The 20531-nt window shown below is 39.9% G+C and overlaps 1 protein-coding gene across 4 annotated transcripts in view; it reads right to left on the bottom strand.

The window, feature by feature from the left end:
* Nucleotides 1-20531, bottom strand: part of IL17RD (interleukin 17 receptor D) — a 60728-nt gene that overhangs the window by 31307 nt on the left and 8890 nt on the right. The window contains exons 1-2 of one of the 4 annotated variants that reach the window (XM_017832380.1): nucleotides 17493-17663; nucleotides 17098-17217 (exon numbers count right to left, since the gene is read on the bottom strand). The exons of 2 other annotated variants lie outside the window; for them this stretch is intronic. Coding sequence is in view for 1 of the 2 variants with exons in the window: in XM_017832377.1 (XP_017687866.1) it covers nucleotides 12193-12324 (132 nt within the window). In the remaining variant the exon portion in view is untranslated. Of the gene's footprint in view, nucleotides 1-12192; nucleotides 12328-17097; nucleotides 17218-17492; nucleotides 17664-20531 lie in introns of those variants that run through there. One more of the 4 variants, XM_017832377.1, reaches the window with a different exon arrangement.

Below are 20531 nucleotides of genomic sequence, written 5' to 3'. Positions count from 1 at the left end.
TTAAAACAGGAATATTAGTTGGATGTGATGCTAAAATATAAATACGGAAACAAATATTTCCTCTGTTGCAAGGAAACCTGGCCACGGTGGGAGAAGAGTGGGAATCACACCTGGAACTCAGGTCAGCTCCTCACATACGAGCAAATAAACTACTGGAGTTTATACACTGGAACTTCTGGGGTTGAGTGGAATATAATAAACAATAACTAAAACATGTAACAAAGGTGAGGTGGTTACACTGAGCACTCCTCACCCACGTCTCTCAGCACTGTTAGACAGTATGGGCTGTTATTCCATCACTCATATTGTGCCTTTGATTCCTACATCTACTGCCAGAATGTAATAAAAAGAAACTTCTGTCCTTGCAACTCATTCTTTAGTGAGCTGAATGTCCCATTTTCAAACTCTGCATGACATTTCACGGCCAGTGGCCCTTATTGAAAAAGAACCCCAAAAGCGAATGGCATGATTAGGGAATTACTCCTGCAAATGCAACTATATGGAGAAACCTAAGCTATCCCAACTTGCATTATTCCTAACTAATGAATAAAAGATAAAGGTTTTGTTTCCATTGATGTTCTGAAGAAGCATGGAAAAAATAAGTTTTCACCTGTTCGGGCCAGGCTGAGTTAGGTGTTTGTTTTGTCTTTTTGATTCTTATTTTAACTCTTTTTGTAGTTAAGCTATTACTCCTGTCAGAAGGTAAACTAAGGTAAAGATAATTATTAAACACCAACAACACAATTTGCTAAAAAAAAATAATAAATTAAACAATAAAGCAAAGCTGTACCTATGAAATAGATAATTTACTGATTCTTTGAAAACTATCTTAGCTAAATATTTCATAACAACAGAAAAAGCAAAACCTTAGATATTCTTTCATAACTCAAGCATCAGGCTAAATGTCTGGCCCTTTCTTCTTTTGGGGCTGTTAACACATGGCTTGTGAAGCAGTATCAGGAGGCCTCAGATAAAATTCTGACTGAGTAAATAAAATCAAAGCTCTTTATAATGGGGAAACATCCTTAACTGTACTGAATAACTACACAGATTTGCTCAGGGACACTGTACTAACAGGAGATGCTGTCTTCAGAGCAAGGGAAGAAACAGAGAGCTAATAAGACCTAGTGGGTCATTCTGTAATTTTAGTGGTAATCTGTCCAAATTCCTTTCACAAACTATAGGCTGTATAGTGAAGTTCCCCCCTTGGGTTACAAATGAATACACTACTCTTCATTTCCTGGCAGGAAGGGTTGTATAACGTTACCCTGAGCTCTGTATTCCACCACAGAGTTGGCTGCATTTCAACAGACACTGAAGTGATTTCTGAAACATTATCATCTTCTTGCTTGTGAAAATTTCACTGTAAAAAATGTTCACATGAAAAATCTTGAATAATTTAAAGTTTCATGTATGCTCAGTATACCAACCTCAAATTCTTTCGATGAGATACTTTTTTCAAAGTATCTAAATTAACACACCTCAAGGGTGGGAATTTTAAAAGCATCTGAATAGTTACACGGAACATTGACCTAATCACAAAATTAGCTTTGGGATTTCCTGATTCCCCTGTCCAGTCCCTGGCTCTTCCTCCATGCTGTTGTTCACCAATTCTGAACATATACTTAACATAACTGCATGGGGACCTCATTTTGTCCATGTCATTGAAGTTACCTCAGTTGTGAAAAGAAAAAGGAAAAGAAAAAAAAAAAGTCACGATACTTTCAATTCAAACTGCTTTAATAATGTGAATTACAATGCAGCTCACAAATAGGTGCATTAAAGCAGGTGGGGAGGGAAGAGCAAACAGCAACACCAAAGTGGGAGGAAAAGCAGATGGGAGTGAAAATTTCACTAACCAGCTTCACTGCTGAGTCAATACTGAGTAACTACACTCCTGAGCCACAAAAGAGAACAAATCCCATTGAAAGTTAATAGGAGTTAGGGCACTCCATTCATTTTCAGAATCCCACTCCAAGCTTCTAAGGCCCTGCTCACACTCATAAGGTGAAGCTTAAATCACCCATTTATACCCCATATCTCTCAGACTTCAAGGGGAAGCCCAGCACAAGCTTGAAAACTTTGCTAAAAAGATTTCCAATTCAGCAATTGTGGGAATGTCCCATTCCCACACCATATTTGAAGTTCATCCAGACAGAGCACTCTTTATGCTCAGCCTAAATTGCACAATTTACCAGTTCCAACTTCCATCCTCGTTTTGTTACTACTGCCTACAATTAGGGGCAAGCCTGGACAGGAAGGTAACATTGATTCCTGTAGGAACGGGAGGAATAGGAAGCAGTGCAGGCAGGATTTATAAGGGCTTTGAGATGAGATACAGACTGGCACCTTAACAGCTCAGACAGAGGAAAATGATGGAATTCTTCATTGGCTTGCCAGCTGTATCCAAAGGTACACTGTACACTTGAGGGGGCGGGGGGGAATCTATCCCTAATGGCCTGTTAATATTAATAAAGGAAGTCATTCCTATGGGATAAATTAAGATGCAACTTCACAGTGCACTCCCTACTCTGAGAACACCCTACATGGGCTGTTCCAGGACACATCTATGCAACATTGAGATTGAAGACAGCAATTATCAGCGAAGCCTAAGCATGAGAAACTGCCGTGGCAGCCAAGTGCTCTGCTCTGGCTGAGCTGGGAACACCAGGACCATGCCCCACGGGCACAGCTGTCCTGCTCCCAGTCTGCCTGGCTGGCTGAGCACTGCCCTGAGCTGAGAAGATGCACCCAAATCCTCTCCACAAGGGATGCACTGTGGAAGGGATCTGTGCTGTGAGCTCCTGTCCTAGTTTAGCAGGCAGCAACATTCCCATATGCACACAGAAACACCAGATTAGAGGCTTGTGCCAGCTTTTGCATGAAGTCAGTCACAGCAGGTCAGTGCTAGGCAACCACAAAGCATCAAACCACTTGGAGTATGGAAAAAAATCCCATCAAAATGGAAGTCAAAGTGCTGCCACTGATTTTAACAGGTAGGATTTTAGCTCTTTAAACAGAACAACACAGCAAAACCAGAAACAAAACCACTCAACAAATCCCTTAGTATTCCAGGTTTAAGGAAAACAGATTGGGGTGTTTTTTCCACAAGCAGATGACAAACAGAGGCCTGCACAGAGTTTGTTTAAATCATCATTTCATAATATAAAAAGATAATGTGACTATTAAAAGTCTCTAAAGTTGTATTTTTCAATGCTTTCAGATTCCAGGCCAGTCACACCTGGAATACATATGTTTAACTGAGCAGCTGATAACGTCTAGATTTAACAACTTGTAAGATTTACTGTTTGGATTCTCATACTATGCCTTTCCATGAGCTAAACTAACTTCACACATAATTGTAACCTGCATTATTTGGGAGACAAAAAGCCAAACATTCTCTTTTAGCCTGTAAAATTAAAACTCGAAAATGAGGACTTTGACAAGTTAGATTACTCTTTGGAATTTTATATGCAAATAGATGAAACTGAACTTCACTATGGATATGCAAACACAAAACAAATTTCCTTTTATGAACCCCAGAATCCAACCCAGTAGCTTGTTTTAATCTTGGAGTTCAATAACTCTTAAAGGAAAATATCAGTAAACATATAGAAACATTTCATGGTGTATATATATGAAAACTCAAAAAAATAAGTTTATTTTATAAAGATAGAGTGTATTTTAAGTAACAATATTGTGAGTTTGGGATTCCCATGGAGAACTAAAATCCTCCATTTGAAAATACAAAGCAAAGTTAATTAGAAAACACAGTTTGAGTGAAGAAGGTTCTTGCAAAGACTTCTTAGAAAGGATCACCTTGAATGTGTTTGATGCTGAGGTGACGCCATAACTTTTCTTCACACAAAAGCAGTCATCAGCAGAGCACAACCAGATGTTAAGTTTTCTTTTCTTAGTTTCTGTAAACCTCTGTGACCTCCCTCAAATTAAAAAAGGGAATAGCATTTTTAAAGCCACAGGAGCTATCATTAGTGAGGCATTCTAAGGATTTTCATTAATTCATAGCCAGCCAACCAGGAATTTTCCCACAGCCGTACACAAAAAAAGTCAGGGAAGTCATTGATTGCTTGGTTGGATTTGAATGTAGTCAGAAGTAAGATCAGAAATATCTAGTCCCTCCCACTGATATAAGAGTGAAGAACATAAGGAAGGTCAGAAATTAAAATCCAAGTGTGCCCACCAACCATGAGGAAAATCCAGCGCTGCCGTATTACACTGGGTATGGAAATGTTACTACACACAATTTTGAGGTAAAGGATCACATAGATCAATCATTACAAATCAATGATTTGGAAACCTTAAAGCCCAAAATGAGCAGCTCCAAGTAGAACTGCAGATCTGTCATCTCCTTCAGACAGCAGCCCCAAGACTTAGATTGATGTTGTCCAGTTGTTGTGTAATACCCACCATTCATAGCAACTTATGTCCTGATACACATATTTAGTTGGAGCCCTTTGAACTCCACACGCTCCTCATTTGTCCCTTATTGGTTCTGCCAACCCAGGGCTGAGCACAAAAGGAGCTCATACTTTTAATGTGAGATTATCAGAATACAAAGGCTACAGAAAACAGAAGAACACATTTCAACAGCATTGGCCTTTCAGACACTCCACTGACCTCGGCATTCCTGCCACACGCTCTGCTCTGTACATTGTAAAGGAACGGGAAAAGGCCAGGTAGAGACTCAAAGACTGCAGGCCCCACACTGCCAACAAAAGGTGCTTCAGTCAACCCAGAGATCATCACTTCACAGGCACCTCTGTATGCTATCAGATCACCAGGCAGTACAAATTTGATTCAGATCAGATGGACACACAACTCTAGGGTTCTTCTTGAATTAACCAGAACACACACCTGAGAGGTTATGCTTTCAGGCCTGCAAGAAGAGGTGTGACACCTGATCTAGCATGAAATCTCCTAGGACAAAGCTACCTCTCACATTTATTTGGGTACATTGGAATAAGCAGCACAAGTGATGTGCCCTCAAACCCAAATTTACTGTCCTGATGAATAACAGCCCAAGCCCAAATCCATAACTATAAGAACAGTAAAGGATGCTCACACACCTACAGCTTTTAACTTAGGAGGCAACACGAACTAAGATCATAATGCATATTTGACAGATTGCTATCACATTTTTCCATATGTTCCATATCCATTTATGTACTACCGATAGATTTTGACTCTTTGTTGAAAATGTTGCTCATTTAAAGCCAGCATTAATATGTTTTTCATGCAGCAGGTGAGCTATCAGTCTTTGTTTTCCTTTTTCCCACCTGTCCTAGAAGTGCGTGACCCTCTCCCAGAAGGTCTTAATGGCTATTCAGAGGTACAATGTCCTACCAGTGAAATGAAAGAGCAAAGATTCCCTGGTCATCTAAAAGAAATCAATCCCTGCCCCTTGCATTCTCTGTCATGCACACCTGCAGATTGACTTTAAAATAATATGTTGTATTCCTTCTTTCTTCTCAGCATAAACCTATTCAAAAAGTTTTGCCAGCCATGATTCCAGCCCTAATTATCAATAACACACCAAGAAAAGAATTTCATACTTACCTCTTCTTTCCTGGTCATTATAGATTAAGGAACTCATCTAGGGTCATTAATGGATTGTTTAATTGAAGTGAAGGAGGAACAGAGCAGTTTGATGCACTGGATAGCTCTGGCAGGAGCAGAAATCTATTTTTCTAAGCCAATAGAAGGAATTCATGCATGTGTTTGAAGATATTCATCACCTACTGCCTAAAGAGCCTACAAAGGAACGAAGGGGGCTTAAAAAGTACAGAAACAGCCACTTGGAATGTGTCCTTCCCTAGAATCTAAGAGAGCATTTTGAGTTTCAAATGGGTGAAAAATCCTGATCAACAGCCACGAGATGAGGAAAAATGTGAGTGACTGTTGAACACAATATCAAATTAGGATGCAGATACTTCCTTTTGCTACCGGAATGATGACCCAAACTACCAAAGAGAACCATGAACAGAGCTTGTCTTCTGAGTGCTGGGGGCAAAGGAAGCAATTTGTGAGACTGAAAGCTCGGCAAGCAGAAACCCACTGAAAATTGGTGCTATGACAAGACTTGGCAAAATCTCAAACATTCACAACAGAGTCATCAGATGCATCTTCACTGTCAAGTTGGTTACTCCAAGCCCTTTCCAAAACCAAAACTCAGGCCCTTATCTACACACATGGCCAAACAAGAAAGTCTGTGCTCAAACTGTTTTTCAGCCAGATGTAAAACACTGCTGATAAGCAAAACCCAAAACAGTTAAGAACCTGTAGTTATAAAATATTTATGAACTTAAGAAAATATGGCAGTAAGAATGTATGTACTGATTAGAAATGGGGTTATTGATGGTCTTCTGGTAAGACAGAACACAATACACATAGATTCAGAGAAAACTGGACAGCCACTTAAGTTTAAGAAATAATTCTTAACTGTGCTTTTCTCTGTTCCTTTTTATTTATTGTCTCACTACCAAAACTTTTATACCATTTAATAAGGTACTCCCCTTTGATAAGAGTCATTTTATGCAATCCATAGAGGTCACCAATTTTTTTTAAAATCCAGAAATGATGTCTTAGATACGATGCTGAAAGTAAAATTTACTAAGTAAACCAGGTGGAAGCATATTAAAATACACATTTATACCCTGGCTTGGCTGGCAGAAGTTTGGATAACCAAAGTGGTAATACCTGTGTTTCTGTTGTGTGAATACTGCAGTGAGTCTATCCATTGCAGGCAGAAGCCTGTATTCACTACTTTAGTAAGTATATATCTGATTAAAGTCTTTATGAAAGAAATCACGTAGAAATATTGAGTGTCAAGATGTGCCACTCCTGTTGAGGAGAGCTGGGAAAGACAAACAGCTGGACAGTGCCACAATTATAAAATACTCTAAACATGAAAGGATAAACCCTTTTTCAAGACTGCACTTAAATTTTGACCCTTAAATAAAGTCTCACATTATCATAACCTAAAAGTAAGTACTTAATGTACTGATCTAACCAAGTTACTGTAACTTGCACTGGTATACAATTTTTCATAATTACTATAGGGATAAGGATATAACAAATAAGCATTTATGTATCTGATACAACTTTTATTGTTTTTTTTCTAGGTGTAACATACTAATGCATAATGTTAATTTTTAAATCTAAAACCAACACATGCCATAGGAACATCAGCATTAACCAAATCTTTCAGAAAAAAATATATTTGAAATACACTTCATTATACTGGTAGCAGTATATGGAAAAACAAAGCAAAATACTTGAAAAATACTTTGACTTTTAAAAACTAAAAATGGCATTCAGGCTTAACAGCTTTGCAGTAATACTTCACACTCCTCTTATCTTGTTTGCTTCTAAAAACACATGCTAAATTTATGGGTAAAACTCAGCCTTTGAGCAGAATTAAGCAGGCAAGTTCACATCAAAGCTTTGTTTCATCATCTTCAGACTGATCTGTTGGAAAAGACAGCTGGTCCTTATTAAACACCCTTTAAATGTTGCAGTTTTAATTAAGTAACATCCATATTATATTAACATTTCCAAATAATTACCTAAAGAAAAGCCAGTGTTATCTAATCATGACTGCTTAACATCCTTTCACCAGTGGACTATAAAGTACTAATGTGTTAAAGCAGAACTTTTTCTTAAACAAGCGTCTCAAGATTTTAAATTAACAAGTTCAGTACAGCAGTTACTACACTTCTACTTAGGGGAAGTAACACAGGGAGTGAAGTTAAACATCTAAAGTAAGGGACACGTTCTAGAGAGGAAATTCATCGAATCTGTAACAGTCTTAAGAAACTTCAACTGCACAAACCCTGTTAACAGCTGATGAATTAGCACTGTATTCAAATCTCCCAGTTTCATACAAACACATAAGGAACAACAGTTTTGTTGCTAATATTGAGAGTTAGTTTCAATTACAAAACACAGGCACATGTTTGAGTAATTTTTTTTCTCTGGTTGTTTGAATGCTCATCCTGAGAACACAGCATTAAACTGTACAGCCTCACAGCTCCCGAAGAAACATTCATCTGCTAATTTAACACGAACATATTTAGGCTATTCTGTGCTTTTTAAAATTCCCTTAAACAGGCAGATGGCCATCAATGCTTTTTGACACCAGAGTAAAAAAAGGGTCACATTCTCTGCTACATTACTTGATAAATGAAACTCAAAAAAACCTCAACAACAAACCCTGGAAGGATCCTGAAGCCAAATTCTAAGCTAAACAAAAGTGATACAGATGCCTACCTGCATGGCTGACCATGCTTGCAAAGCCTGGCACTCAACATGCTGCTTTATATTTAATCAGAGAAATGCACTAAGCTTTAAGTGACACATCTCATCAATTCTGAAACGCTATTATATTGTTCTATATGCTGGGGAGAGAAACCTATTGATTCTAAAAATCCCAAAAATATGGCAGATACAGAACTGCTGGCATCTGGTCTGCAGAGCTTTCAACCAACTCTGGAACTGTCCACAGATTAAAGAACTCCCTTATGGCAAACATTAACACCTTCCACCATGCACCATCTAAGGTCTGTGTTCTGCTTAATACCTCTTAAAATTTTTAAGTATTCTGCAAAAGAAAATCTGATTTTTTTTTAACTGTTGGAATATAATAAGAAATAAAAGGGAGGAATTTAAACTTTGGTAAATTATTTCTTACTGTGTTACAGGGTATTCTTCCTCCTAAATAAAGTTGCCAAAACATGCATTTAACTGGGAAAAGTACTTGAGTAAGACCTAGCTCTGTTCTTAGCAAATACCAGCTGTAGAGGAGCACGAGTCTGCTTTGGGATGCTTGAGGAGATAAATGTAGGGACACAGCAGCATGAGCCTCAAGAATAATGAGCCAGACAGAGCTCCTGATGGTGGAACGGTAGGAAATGGGGCTCTACAGAGGCTCTGCCATGAAAGAGAAAAGGAAGTGGAAAGCTCCTTAAATAAAGAGCACAGAAGGTGACACAGGGAGAGTTTCAGGGGAGAATGCATGGGAACAGGGACCCCCAGTATGTCTGAGCAGCTGTGCTTAAAAAGGCAAATGAAGGTACAACTCCCTGCTAACGAGGGGGGAAGGTTTCCTAAAATGCTGTATTATTTATTCTTTCTCATCATACAGTCTCATTAAATTTAAGCTTTATACTGAACACGGTTCAGTGCCAGGAACTTCAGAGGAATTAAACATATGAAAAAAATTACTCATGTGTGTAGTCCCATTAGAATCTACAAAACAACTTGAGAGTAAAGTTGCTCATGTGTTTAACGCTGAATAAATGAATCTGAAATATATTCAAATCACCCTCAGATCCCACGTCTGTCTTCCCTGTGCACCTCATGGCTTGTTTATGGGATGAGAAAAATTCAGAGACTGCTTTTCCAGAATAGCTCCCCATGTGGACATACTTACTCTAGATTAAAAGAGGCCCTTCCCTGATTTATTTTTTCTGGATAAAGGTGTGCACATGACGTCCTAAGATCATCCATATGGAAAGCTACTTTGCAACACTATTCTGCTTTAAGCAAACGTTCTACCTTAATCTGAAATAACCTTAAGTGTTGGAATACATCAAAATTGCTGTTAAACATCAGTGAAAGAAATCCTAGACTTACCAAAGTCAATGCAAATTCTAAGATCCTGGACCCACTGAAATCTGATAATTGTTGGTAATGGTGATGTTAAGTTACTTGTCCAGGTATTAATTGCTTTCCTGCTGCAGACACACATTGAGCTTCCAGTGCTGGTGTATTACTAGAGAAGGTCATTAATACAGGCATGTATTTTACAACAGAAGTTGTAAAAGAAAAAAAAAATCTAAAAGTTTAGTCTTTGAAAACGTTATCTATTAGGACCAATTTCAGGAGCTGTGAATAAAACGAACAAATATTTCCTCATCACATTCTTTTAACCGTAGTCCAGTAATATGCTCTCACCCAGTCAGTTTTTACTGCCACAAAATATTGAGGATACTTAAAACTGTATTTTGAAGAGTAAAGGGAGGTGAGCATTAATTGTATAAATGCAGCAAAACGGAATGCAGATTTTCAAAAACAACACATATTATAAAAAAGATTCATTGGGGGAAGTGCATCACACATTTAAAATTAACAGAGGAAAATATCCAATGTGTATGAATCTAAATAAACATACAACCACTCAGCTACCTACATTTTATTTCTCCTTAAACAACGATTAAAAGTTAAATTACATTTTTTTAGATTATTTATGCCACTGAGAATTACCTCAATTCAACCACTTCATTTATTCTTGCCCTTAGCATACATTAATTAGACGCTACTTATAAATAACCTGCAATAAGAATATCTATTTGAATAGGATACAATTACTTAGGGCTTGTGTCTTTTCAATCAGTCAGTGTCCCTGCAGTGTTTAGAGTGGCAGAGGGGAAGTGGCCTGTGGTTAAACAGAGGAAATACCAAGGAATTTTAATAGAGCAAATAGTCTCTTTACTTCCTACAGGGTACTACTTCAAAGGCAACCCTGCTCCAGAGCAGACAATGTGTTAGAGGGGCCATCAGTCATTTAATAGTACGTCAAGTCTACTCAAAACTTACATGCAGCCCAAGATAAATACCACATAACTGAGACAATGGGTACCATCCTGCAATCACTACTCTAATAAACGCTGCCCTGCCTGGGTTATGGAGGCAATCACTCGCAAGAGTGGTGTTACAAAATCAGACTACGAAATTACAGCTACACAATCACACAAGGTATTTCACTAATTGGCTAGGAAAGCCTGAACTTGAAGCTGAAAATACCATAAAACCAGAAATATTTTATAAGCTAAGATGGTACATTTGTTGCGAGCAATAAAGACAAAGAAGGGGGTTATGCTAATTGGAAAGAGTTAAGTTTTACTCATCTAAAAGCCAGTCGAAATCACTATATTAAAATAACTATATTGTGGCACATTCCTGTTTAATACACACAATTACATCGATTATGTAAGCAAAAAATAAATCCAGAATAAACCGCATCTGCACATTTCTATAAACGTCAAAATACACTAATCAAGTGCTATGACTTTTAATAGTGATAATTTACTTAATAACTGATGCAAAACTCTACACAAATAGAGAGTGGTCGTTATGAGCCTGTGTAGCATCCTGCCCACGTCTGATGGAACATACAATAGACATACTGAGCCAAAACATTTTATTCCTAATTCTCAGTTAAAGAGGCCTAATAGGGGAGTCTAAACCTTTAACAGTTCCATCCAACATAAAGATTTAGGTCTTAAGCTTTATCAGGGTCTGAACTCTGTTTTTCCACACCGTTCTTTTACACATTTCCCGGTGCTTTCTCCTTTCTAAAATATGCCCTACAAACTTCTGAACTGTGTGTTGCACCAACGCTCTCAAAGGACCTGATCTGAAACCAAGAAAATCCTTAGTGACAGTCTAACAATAAGGAAAAGCAATGAAAGTCAGTTGTGTTCCCTCCAATGTTCCCGGATCACCACGCTTCAACTAAATCTGTAATATCAGGAGAAAGAAAAGAAACAAACCAAAACACTCAACTCAAAAGTTATTAAAAGATACTTAAGGGGGAAAAAAGCAATCGAGGAAAGTCTGACAGCAAAACACACCAGAAACAGGAACAAAAGGCAAAGCCCAGTAACAAAACGTTTATCACCTTCTTCCCCCCTTCCCCCTCCCGTAAATTTCCTACATCCTCTGTATAATGATCAGGCCCGGAGCTAAGACCCCAAGCCGGCCTCGAATCATTAAAATAACAAAGCCCCAGCGATCGCTTTTATCCTCCTCGCCGCGCAGGTCGGCTCGGGGAAGGGGAGCTCGCTGGTGGTAAAGGACCTGTTGAGTGACTTCTTCACACTCGCCGGCTCCGAGCTGCCTCCCTCCCCCAGGCGAGAAACCAATAAATATCCCTTCCCGGGCAATGCCACCCTCTCTCCCGGCCGCAGTTAACTCCCAGATGCGGAGCCCGGGGCAGCGTTATCAGTCGCACAAGTGTCCCCTCGCAGCCCGTTCGCTCCCTCCCTCCCGCCGGCGCAGCGCGGCTCTCCCGGCCCGGGACAGCGCCCGAGCCGCGGAACCTCCGCTTCTCCCCGCAGTTTGCAGAACCCCTTCCCCGCACCGGCAGCAGCTCCGCTTCGCTCTACTCACCCTCCCTCCGCACGCATCGGCCGCCGGGCCCCTCCTGCCGCTCGCTGCTCCGGTGGCCGCGGCGAGCCGGGGACCCCCGAGCCAGGCGGCGAGGGCGAGGAGGACGGAGCCGAGGGGCAGCCCCGGTGCCATGGTCCCAGCGAGCCCGGCGGGGCGGGGGCGGCGGCGCTGCCCCGTGTCCGTGTGTCTGTGCCGTGTCCGTGTGTGTGTCTGTGCCCGAGTGTCTGTGCATGCGCGCCCGGCCGGGGGCGGGGGGTCCGCCCGAGCCCCGGCCCCGCCGCCCCCGCCCCGCTCCAGCCTCGGCAAACGGCAACAATGGGAGGGAGCGGGACCCCCTCCGGCCGCTTTCCCCGCCTGTGCACTTTTCCCCTCCCTTTCCTTCTCTTCCCGGGGAGCCCTCGAGACGCGGGGGCTCCCCGGGACAGCGGCGCGCTGCAGCCACCCTCCTGCACACAGCGGGGTCCGGCCAGTACCTGCCCGGCTCCCCATCCTCGTTCCGCGGTGCGGTACCGCAGTGCTGATCCGTTTGCTACACCGCAAGGAAGAGAGGTGCCGCTTAGTGATACAAACCCACAGGCGAACAGTCCAGGTGCTTCACAAGGTCAGGGCAACAAGCCAAAGACCAATCACAGATCTTCAAAAATATTTCATGCTTTACAGAATCACAGAATCAATCAGATTGGAAAACACTTCTGACAGTATTAAGTGTAACCTATGACCCAACACCACCATGTCAACTTCTGTGAAGAAATTCCTCCTAATGTCCAACCTAAACCTCGCCTGGCACAGTTTAAGGTTATAATTCTCTCCCCCTGTCACTTATTACCTGTGAGAAGAGGCTGACCCCCACTTGGCTACAACCTCTTTTCAGGTAGTTGTAGAGAGGGATAAGGTCACAGCTAAGCCCCCTCTTCTCCAGACTAAACAACCCCAGCTCCTTCAGCCACTCTTTAATTACTCTTTAATTAAGGAAGACAAGCTGGAGAAATAATATACCATCATTGCAGAAACTGCAATGGAAGTCACACGTAGCGATAAAGATTTCAGCTTTTAAACTGGAGTTAATTTTGATATGTTTTGACCAAAACACTTATCTTTAAAATAAATCACATTTCTAATAAATTTCAAATGCAAGCTCCTCCAAGATATCCATGAATCACATCAATTATAACCACCCTGCCTGAAATTCTCAAAGTCACGTAAGAGGCAGAGCAGTCCAAGGCTCCTCCAAAGCACAGAACCACAGGATGTTCAGCTTGGAAGGGACCTCAGGAGGTCACTAGGCCTAACTGTCTCCTCAAAGTAGCCCTAACTTCAGTTTTAGATGAGGTAGCCCAGGGCCTCATCATACATCACTTCTTACACATCACTTAACTCCAATTATTTTCTAAAACTTTGATTTTAGTACATTCTGTTGCTATGATTAATCCTGTGATTAAAGCCATAATCTTAATGGAACAGACACACCCATCAGTATTATACAAGACATTACAGTTTGGATTAAAATAGTGTGTAAAACCACCACTAAGCCAATCAGTTGAAAGGAAACATGACCAGCTGGTAATTTTTAACTAGCACTGGTTTTACACCTATCACAGGATTTTCATTCTTTGTAACTACTGGTGGAAATTATACAACAAAACTCTCTTAAACTGCTTGTTTAAGTTGATGGATCACAGTTCTTTCAACCACAGTTACCTTTGAAAACAGGTTTGTGACTTCAGGATGGTTATAGCCCTTCATTGTGACATGAACAGAAAGTACATTTCTACCATTAAACTTTTTTTTTTTAGCACAACTTGGAGATTAGGCCATAGTTCTTTAAGGCTCTGGGAACAAGTGATTCTTACTTTTGATCTCCATTTCCACTGCAGGCTGGAATTCTGAAAAAGGGACTATTAAGTCTATAGGTGGAATTTCGCTGATTTTATGAGATGTTTTTGGTCAAGTATATGCCAGACCAGAATGGAAGTTTAGCACATGTTTTCTGACTGTACACCATACAGTCCTATCTGGGTATTCTTGCTTTACTTCCTCCTTGCATTACTCACAAGTGACCCAGTAGGCTTGAAAACTACATAAGCTTTTTTTTTTTTTAATCAAGTCAGACGGCGTAAAACCTATAAATAACAAGCCCTTTTATGTTTGAATGCACTACAAAGGACATAAAACAATACAATATCATGGCTAAAGGAAGAAAGATGGAGGTACAGCTTATTTTCCGGTCAATAATACCTCTGCTGCCCATAACCATCCATGACAAGCAATGACTCTGTTGAACACATCTCCATTGATCTGCAAACAAATCTTCTAAACCATGGGGAGAACTATTTGGCTTTTTCTCTTAAAGAGCTAGACTGCTGGAGAAGCTGTAATTTTTAAGTGAGGGCTAAGGAAAATTAGCATTATCTGTGCTATTGATGCATTAGTCTATGATGATTGTAACATTAACAAAGACAGAATGAATAGTGACTTTGCCTCGGTAGCAGAATAACTGAAGAACTCTCAGCTGCCACTGGTTCTACCAGCAGTACCCAGAAAGCAGAGAAATGATCAGTTGTATTTACTAAGACCTCAAACTTAGCAGCACAAAGCAAAGATGACTCTGAAAAAAATCAGCATTGAGCCCCCTTCCCAATAGTTCAGCTTGTGCTAATAACAAAATTACACATCTGAAAAAAAATTCCTCTATGCTGCCACATCCAACTTAGTCCTGTGAAGGAACTGACTGAATACAGAAGTATTTCGTTGCTTCATATGCATTTAGAATAATTTCCAGTGAAATCTTTTGTGGAAAACAGTAGCAGAGAGGCAGGAATCAAATGACCAGAGTTAATGTTTTTAGCTAGATTCTCCAAACTGCTGTGAGCTAATGTAAGGGCAAAAGTGGCTGTGGGGACTCTGCTTGTCTGTGGGCTCTTTTGTCCTTTTCACAACAGTCTCTTTTTTCCAAGTAGTAGAGAATGCATAATATCCAGAAGTCATGGGTATCAATATCCTGCATTCTACAGCTGGTTTTGGTTGCTCCTCTCCCTTCTTGCTTAAAACTAAAAACCTTTTTTTTTTCCTTCCCTTTTCTGAGCAGCTGTTCCGAAATGGAGGAGAAAGTGAGAACTCAGCAATTCCTATAAAACCCCAAAAACTCATGTAATAAAAACTTCTGATAATATGGTTAAAAATTCACTGCCGAATCTTTCTATCGCTTAGCAAAAATTCCCTCTTAGACTTGGAAGTTGTGTCTCCATCCATAGTTCATATTTCTAGCACTGAACTCTCTCCAAGGGAGATTGACCTTGACTGCAAAAGAAATTATGAAAACAGCTCACTTTTGGGCCAGAAAGCATGCATCAGGCTTGGAGGATATTCAGCTAAGTCAGACAGTCAGCTATTGCAATATCCCACTCCTGTTACAGACAGACATTGCCCACTGTTGGGAAATGAGGATGAGCTGTGGGGAACCAAGCAAACAGTGTGCTAAGAGAGATCCCAGAAGAGAAACCCTCAATGGGAGGGTCTTCTGGAACTTCATCTGACAGATACCTGAAGGCAGAAAAACCAGATCTTTTGAAAGCACCCAGTTATTCAAAGTTGTCTCACTTCAGTGGAGGTGGTTTATCTACGAGATGAGCATCCAGCATAAGATAGAGCAAGAAAGCTTCTGGTGTTATAAATAATTACCTTGTTCAAGGCAACCATTAAATCACTAGGCCTTGAGAAATGTGGCAAAAATTCACGAAACAGAAAGTTCTGAGAGCAAAATCTGTATTACCAGTCCCATTTTATAGATAAGGAAACTTAAGCACTGAGTCACAAAGATGCCTGCTTTCATGTCTTGCACATATGCTCAGGGCTAAACCAATAATTAGATTTGGGGTCAGGAAAGACTCTGCCCCTTAGTAAGACAGGAAGAGACCCCTACGTGTAACATTCTTTGGATTTAATTTGCTGCTTTCTGTAGACACACACTCTACTTCCTAAGGTCATGCAGGCAGTACCAGTGGGTGCCAGCCTCCAGAACAATTCCACCCCACTGGCTGCTCCTCCCTGGTGAAAGGCAAAGAGCACACAGCAAGCTGTCCTGGCAGCCCACTGCCCCCTGTGGTGTCCACACATTTATTGGCGCTTCTGGAGTAGCTGCTGCTGTGTCCAGATGGGACTTGAAAGTGAAATTAGATGCATGAATTCTGCTTTGACACTGGCAGCCACCACTTCTATATCCAGACGCTTTGCCACAAGTCCTTAAACTGAGTATCCAGTCCTTAATGCTGACTAAGCCAGACCTTGCAGAAACCCTTCTACTGTACTGGCAGTAATGTTTCTCTCCTGCTCACTTCTTTTTGTCACACTGTCATGTCTGAGCTTTCTTTCTCAAAAATCTCAAGTCTGTCTTCAGGTATTTGGATATGTTTTGAGGCTTGTAGAGTTCAGAGAGTAGAGAGTGAGTGGTCTTGTGACCTTTCTGGATGACTTAATCTCTTCTACAGGAAATTGCACTTAATGACCAAAGAAGTTTCAGTCCTATATTCCTAAAGGCTCAAGTTAGCATCAGATGTAGGAGTAAGTTAAGGCAAAAAGGAAATGACTGAAATAGGCCAAACAGTCATTATATGAAAATTACCTCTGATCACCATCAAATTAACAATTTATCAGTGATGCATGGATGCAAATGTTCATATAATATTACCACTCTCCAGACCACACAGTTCCCTATATTGTATACAGGCCTTCTACTGGCAGAGAAGTTTTGCAGTCAAATGTCAAGTTTCTGTGTTTCTGTTTAGTTTTGCATCTGTTTATTCATATGAATATAATAAAGGAACAGAAAGTTCTCTGAGATTATTCAACTCACTGCTGTGCCACCAAACCCACTCCTCCCTGCTCCAAAAGCACGTTGGATTGACTCACCCTGTGGCCACAAGTCGCCTCTGAGAAATGGAGCAGGTCAGGACTGCATCTTTCAGCAGCAGCCTTCTGTTACCCCAGATTATGTGTAATGTGAAACTGCACTTTTAGAGAAAAGTAGATCTGTGACACAAAGAAAATTAAAAATTGCATGGATGAGTCATTTTACAATAAAAATTCTGTTGAATTAGAAATATTCCAAACCAACAACTGTATCCCTAAAGTTATGTATGTTTTATTATCTAACAACAATTGAATAACTTCTAATGTTCCATTTTAAAATAATACATTTCAGCAATATAGAGATTTCATCCTGAACAACTATGAAAAATGCAAACCAGGATCCCCCAGTGCAGTTTGAATAAATGCAAGAAATGCTAATAAAATAACATCTTTACAAAAGTTTCTCAGTTTTAGTTCTCCTCAGCCCTTTCTCATTGCAGCACAATACTTTCCAGCCAGCCAGCTTGTCATTTTCCTTCTGCAGGAAAATACGGGGGAGGGAAGGAGTGGAGGAACAACCCAAACCTGATTTAACAGTCTATTCTGCAATTCAGCAGCATACTGTGGCAATGTCTGCAAAATTAATCCTAGCACACTAAGGGACCCCTCGCTGAGCATAACCTGCCTTAAACCCTTTCCCATTTAACTGAGGGAGAGCTATTTGCTCAAGCACCTCATGATGACATCATTTGTTATTTGAGGCCAAAAGCTAAGGGTAATTAAAGTTGAAGGAAATGCTTTGAAAATTTTTGCAATTAAAATGTATGGAGACACTAGTAACAGATACTGTTGCAGAACAAAAGGAACATGGCTGGAAGAGTTTTAAAAAAAAAATAAATCTTAGTATTGTGCAAGCATTGTGGAAGAAGATTGGAAAGCCCTTTGTCAATAGCACCTCATTCTACTCCCACCAAGGGAAATACACACACAAAAGAAAATACCAAGGCTAGAGCCATACGGGAATTGCAATTTTTGTTTATATGAGAGATATCCCCCAAAATATTCTGGCGCAATTTTAAAACATTTTATAACAGATTTACAAAAGAATGCACAGCAATTCTACAAGACTGGGCTTAAAAAACACCAGAGGAAGGGCCCTGCTAGGAATGACAATTGTTGCTGGCAGCCCTGCCTCTCAAACAAACAAACTCAAGGTTCTGTTTATCTAGAGTCTGGCACATTATTTTAAAACACAAATTTGAAGCAGTTGGATATCAGGATTGAGTTAGTTGCTTATTTTTGGAAAGAATAAGATGAATACGCAGATAATAAAAGACCGGAATGAACAAGATTTGTTAATACTTCCATGGAGAGTTAAAGCCTGTTAATATGGTAAGTTACAAGAGATAATTATTGTTTCTAATTAGATTGTAATAGTAGCAACCACTGAAAACGCCACTCCTAAACTGGAATTTACATGTAGCCAACTTATGTGTTAAAGTCTCCAGCCTCAGCTGGTGCCTCCTGAGAATGCTTCCCTGTAACTTCCTTTCTCTGCCAAAACCAATTAGAGCAATTTGCAGAAATAGTCAGATAACCACATCCTGTAGCACAGAATAAGATGCATCTCTGAAGTGAGAGAACTGCATTGCACTGTGTGTCTCAATCCAAACATCTACCTGGGAACTTACAAATATTTGAGTCATGATGGAAATTAAGGTGGCCACTATAATATTTTTTAGCATTTTAGTCGGACTGAATGCTTTGAAATGCAAGAGAAACTGTTAAGAAATCCACAGTATTTAAAGAGCAAAAAGTAATTTCTTATCCTTCTAATACGACAAAACAATGATAAATGAAAATTCTGGTGGCAATAAATGTTTCTGCCCGGCAAACATTTGCATTGACAACACTGTATTTATTATCTCAGAAGAATTATATCAGTAGATGTAATACTAGAAGCCATTCTAAGTTTTACACCATAATGAGGGGTGTTTTTTTAGAATTACTGGCTACTTTGCCAAATGCTTTCCCAGAATTATTTTGGTTGATAAAGACCTCTAAGATCGAGTCCATTTTGTCAAGCAGAACATCACCTTGTCAACCTGACCATGGCATGAAGTGCCACATCCAGTTGTTTCTTGAACACATCCAGGGATGGTGACTCCTCCTCCCTGGGCAGCCCATTCCAATGGTTAACAGCCCTTTCTGTGAATAAATTCTTCCTGAGAACTCCTTTCTCAAATGTAGAAATATTGGAGGCAAGATTTTAAAAGATTGGATGTTCAGACCATCAAAAATATATTTTCATTGTGTTCTGTTCATTATTGACCACTCAGAGCTTTTGCAAATCAGGCCTGACATCAAGCACGTGTATGCACTTGGAATTTAAATTCAGACACAGAGTCTGAACAGTTCAAAGGGGCAGTGATTCCCTGTGGGAGGGTCCTGTTGTGCCCACAGCCCAGCTCGGGAATGCCGGATTAAACCCCATGAACGTGTAGAACTGTAATTATTAACTCCAACCACCAGAGGGCAGAAGCAGCCCAGCACTTTCAGTTTAAATACAGACTGTTTCAAAATTTATGACTTTAAAGTCTGATTTAATATGAAAAAGCAAAATAAATAGCCAACAATCTTTACTGCAGAATACTTCATCTGATATCCTCTTAATTTCCTTAATATGGCATCATTCATAGAAACTGAATCCCAAAGTATTTTGGAGTATTACTATGATCCATGCAATACAATTCCAGAGATTAAAAGTGTCAAATCTATAATTAAAAGATATATATTCATTTAATATTTAAAACTTAATTTTGTTATACACGGACAAAAGACTGCCACAGAACCTAGAAATTGTGGACAGACATTTAAAACCACAGGAGGAGTAAAATGAATGATGTGGACTGGTAAAATAAAAATTCGGTGCTAAAAAAGCAAGAAAGGATTAGAGAAAAAAAGGTACAATAATTGAGTTGGTGCAAGGTTATGGAGGTTATTTTTTTAAAGGTCACAATGAGATAATGAGTTTGAAACATATGCAATTTAAAAATGGCAAATTCACAAAACATTACAGAGATTAATAACAAGACTAATAACATAGATAATTTTTAATGAAGAAGACTATCTCATACCACCTGCTAACTTTTGTCCTTTTTGCTCCAAATTGCACGAGATTAAGGAAAAGAGTGACAGATTATACTCATTGGGTTCTCAAGCCATCACAGTGGCAGAAGAGAACTGGTTTAAGAACTAGGAAGGAAAAAACATTGGAACATAAATCCAAAAAGAAGGAATATTCATTTCCCTTGGAATCTAGGTATTGTATTAGTTTTACCAGGCACATATACAGATCCTTCCAACATCCCGAGCCAGAAAATTGACATGAAAAGCATTCCTGGTGCCTGTGTGAATCCACAGACGTTCTGTTTGCTCAAGGCACTGGACTTCACACCCACCAATTCACAACGTGGATCAAAACACACTTGCAA

The sequence above is a fragment of the Lepidothrix coronata genome, unplaced genomic scaffold (assembly GCF_001604755.1).
Source record: "Lepidothrix coronata isolate B3197 unplaced genomic scaffold, Lepidothrix_coronata-1.0 Scaffold202, whole genome shotgun sequence".
Lineage (NCBI taxonomy): Eukaryota > Metazoa > Chordata > Aves > Passeriformes > Pipridae > Lepidothrix > Lepidothrix coronata.
This window is presented reverse-complemented; position numbering and strand designations above follow the sequence as displayed.